The sequence below is a fragment of the Eimeria acervulina genome, genomic scaffold (genome assembly GCF_000499425.1).
Source record: "Eimeria acervulina Houghton genomic scaffold, Eah_scaff792, whole genome shotgun sequence".
NCBI classification, from domain to species: domain Eukaryota; phylum Apicomplexa; class Conoidasida; order Eucoccidiorida; family Eimeriidae; genus Eimeria; species Eimeria acervulina.
Genome location: NW_013549598.1, coordinates 9,948 through 12,447, shown reverse-complemented (window position 1 = coordinate 12,447; position 2,500 = coordinate 9,948). Strand labels below are relative to the sequence as shown.

Genomic DNA, 2,500 nt, shown 5'->3' with positions numbered 1-2,500 from the left:
GACAGACCTGAGCAATTTGTAGCATCTTTGATAGGCGTTCCTTTGATGAAGAATAGATTAGAGAGTCATTTGTTTGCGTTAAACTTTTCAGAGAATTACAGAGATGCATATAACCCATTAGAATGTTTAGCCGATTCTAATGAAGCTGTCCGGCAGTGTAAACATCTCAAAAGCATTTGTTTTGCTGTTCTAGAGATAGGAAATATGCTTAATGAAGGTGACCCTCAGAGAGGCAATGCACAAGGCTTTAAACCCTCTACTCTACCAAAATTAAACGAATTACGCTCTACCACCAAGCCCTTCAGAACTCTTCTTCAATATCTCTGCGATGTAAATACAAGAATTTCTATTGTTTTCATTATTTTCTTTTCTGCTGCTGCTGCTGATGATGATGATGATGATGCTGCTCATGTTGCTGCTGCTGCTGCTGATGATGATGATGATGACCATGCTGCTGTTGATGATAATGGTGCTGCTCATGCTCATGCTGCTGCTGCTACTCATGTTGCTGCTGTTGCTGCTGCTGCTGCTGCTGCTGATTTTGATGATGACTCTCACCATTCATATATTTCTCTCCTTTTTATAAATTCTATTTTCATTTCTATTTATTTCTATTTATTTCTATTTATTTCTATTTATTTATATTTATTTATATTTGTTTATACTTATTTGTTTATTTGTCATTACTTCGATTACGTATTATATTTGCGTTTGTGTATATAATTACATATCGTTATTCGTATTTTTCTCTGCTCTCTACTATACATATTATTCTTTATTAATTATATACTTTATTTATATTTGTTTATCTGTCTTTTTAATTAGATTATCTGGGAGCAAAACCCCGAAATATTGAATATCTACGGCGAGCTGAAAATTTGTGAAAAGGCCCAAAAATTTGATGTTGGTGCAGTCGAAGGAAAAATACTCAATTTAAAACAAGGTTAAATAAATTAATTAATTAATTAATTAATTAATAAATAAATAAATAAATAAATAAATAAATAGATAAATAAATAAATAAATAAATAATAAAGAAAGAAAGAAAGAAAGAATTATATTTTTAAGTATTTGATTTATTTTTTAGTTTTTTTGCTATTTATATTGCTCTTTATTTATATTATTTGTTATTTATACTGTTTGTTATTTATCTTAAGACAACATATAAATGTATATATGCATACATTATATATATATATATGTATATGTATATATATGTATATATATATATATATTTATGCATATTATGTCTGTCTATTGATATGTTTACATATACATTTCGGCTGTTATTTGTAATATTAATATAAATATATATATATATATATATATATATATATTTAAATGCACAATTAATAGGTTTAATAAATGTAAAGACAACACCATATATACATATATATATATATATATATTAAATAAATATATATGTAATATATATATATATATATATATATATTTACGTTTACAATATTGATTGATGCGTTGATGTGTATAAATGGTTAATGAACAGGTTTAACAAAGGTGAAGACAACAGTAGAAGCAGCAAGAAAAGGAAATGAAGCTTCGGGTGTACTCGGAGAGAAAGATCCTTTAGCGACAATAATGGATCAGTTTGTTCAGGAAGCAGAGCCGAAGGTTGGAGAGTTAGAAGGGTTTATGAAGGACGTAAGTTTATCTATTTGTTTTTCTTTAGTTTTGTTTATCTACGTACTCTTGCTCTTCTACTTATTTGCTCTTTATATGTTTAGCCTATTTGCTTATTTGCTTTTATTTGTATTCATTTTTCTATTATTTTAGTCTTTTTTTTCTGTTTGTTTATATCTATTTATTTATTTATATATTTATATGTGCTTGTTTGTATATATATATATATATATATTTATATATTTATATATATTTATTCATTTATGTGTTTGATCTTAATTAAAAAAGAGAGGGTTTATGCATGTAGATGTATATCGATATATTTATTGAAAAGGACAATAAATAAAATAACGAATGAAATAGAGAGTAAAATAATAATAAAGCAAATAATATAATAAATAATATCAGATATTAAGCAGAATAAAAAGAGTAAGATAACAAATAATATAAAGAACAAAATAATAATAACTGAAATAGATGTATATATTTATATTTATATATTTATATATTTATATATTTATATATATTTATATATATTTTTGTTTGTTCTTCCTTCAGACTTTGAACGAGTTTACTGTCGCTGTGAATTATTTGGGTTATCCTGAAAAAGATAAAAAGAAAATAAAGCCGGATGAATTTTACAAACAGATTTCAACATTTATTAGGAGTGTAGAGGCAGCAAGAAAAGCAAAACAAGACCTCATAGACAAACAAAAAAAGAAAGAAGAAGCAGCAGCAAAAAAAAGTAAACTCGGTGCAGCACTCAGGAGATAACACAAACAAATGAATTAACATCTTCTTATTCTGCATGTTTCAACAAGCAAACAATGCAGCACCAGCTGCTGCTGCTGCTGCTGCT

At 26.6% G+C, this 2,500-nt stretch overlaps 1 protein-coding gene across 1 annotated transcript in view; it reads left to right on the top strand.

Moving 5' to 3' along the window:
- Positions 1 to 2,415, top strand: part of EAH_00049260 (hypothetical protein) — a gene marked incomplete at both ends in the record, with an annotated part of 5,974 nt that extends 3,559 nt beyond the window's left edge. Inside the window, 4 exons of the mRNA XM_013394417.1 lie at positions 1 to 330; positions 826 to 943; positions 1,508 to 1,662; positions 2,200 to 2,415. The exon at positions 1 to 330 is cut by the window's left edge and continues 20 nt beyond it. Of these exons, the coding sequence (XP_013249871.1) occupies positions 1 to 330; positions 826 to 943; positions 1,508 to 1,662; positions 2,200 to 2,415 (819 nt within the window). The remainder of the gene's footprint in view (positions 331 to 825; positions 944 to 1,507; positions 1,663 to 2,199) is intronic.
- Between the last annotated feature and the right edge of the window lie 85 nt (positions 2,416 to 2,500).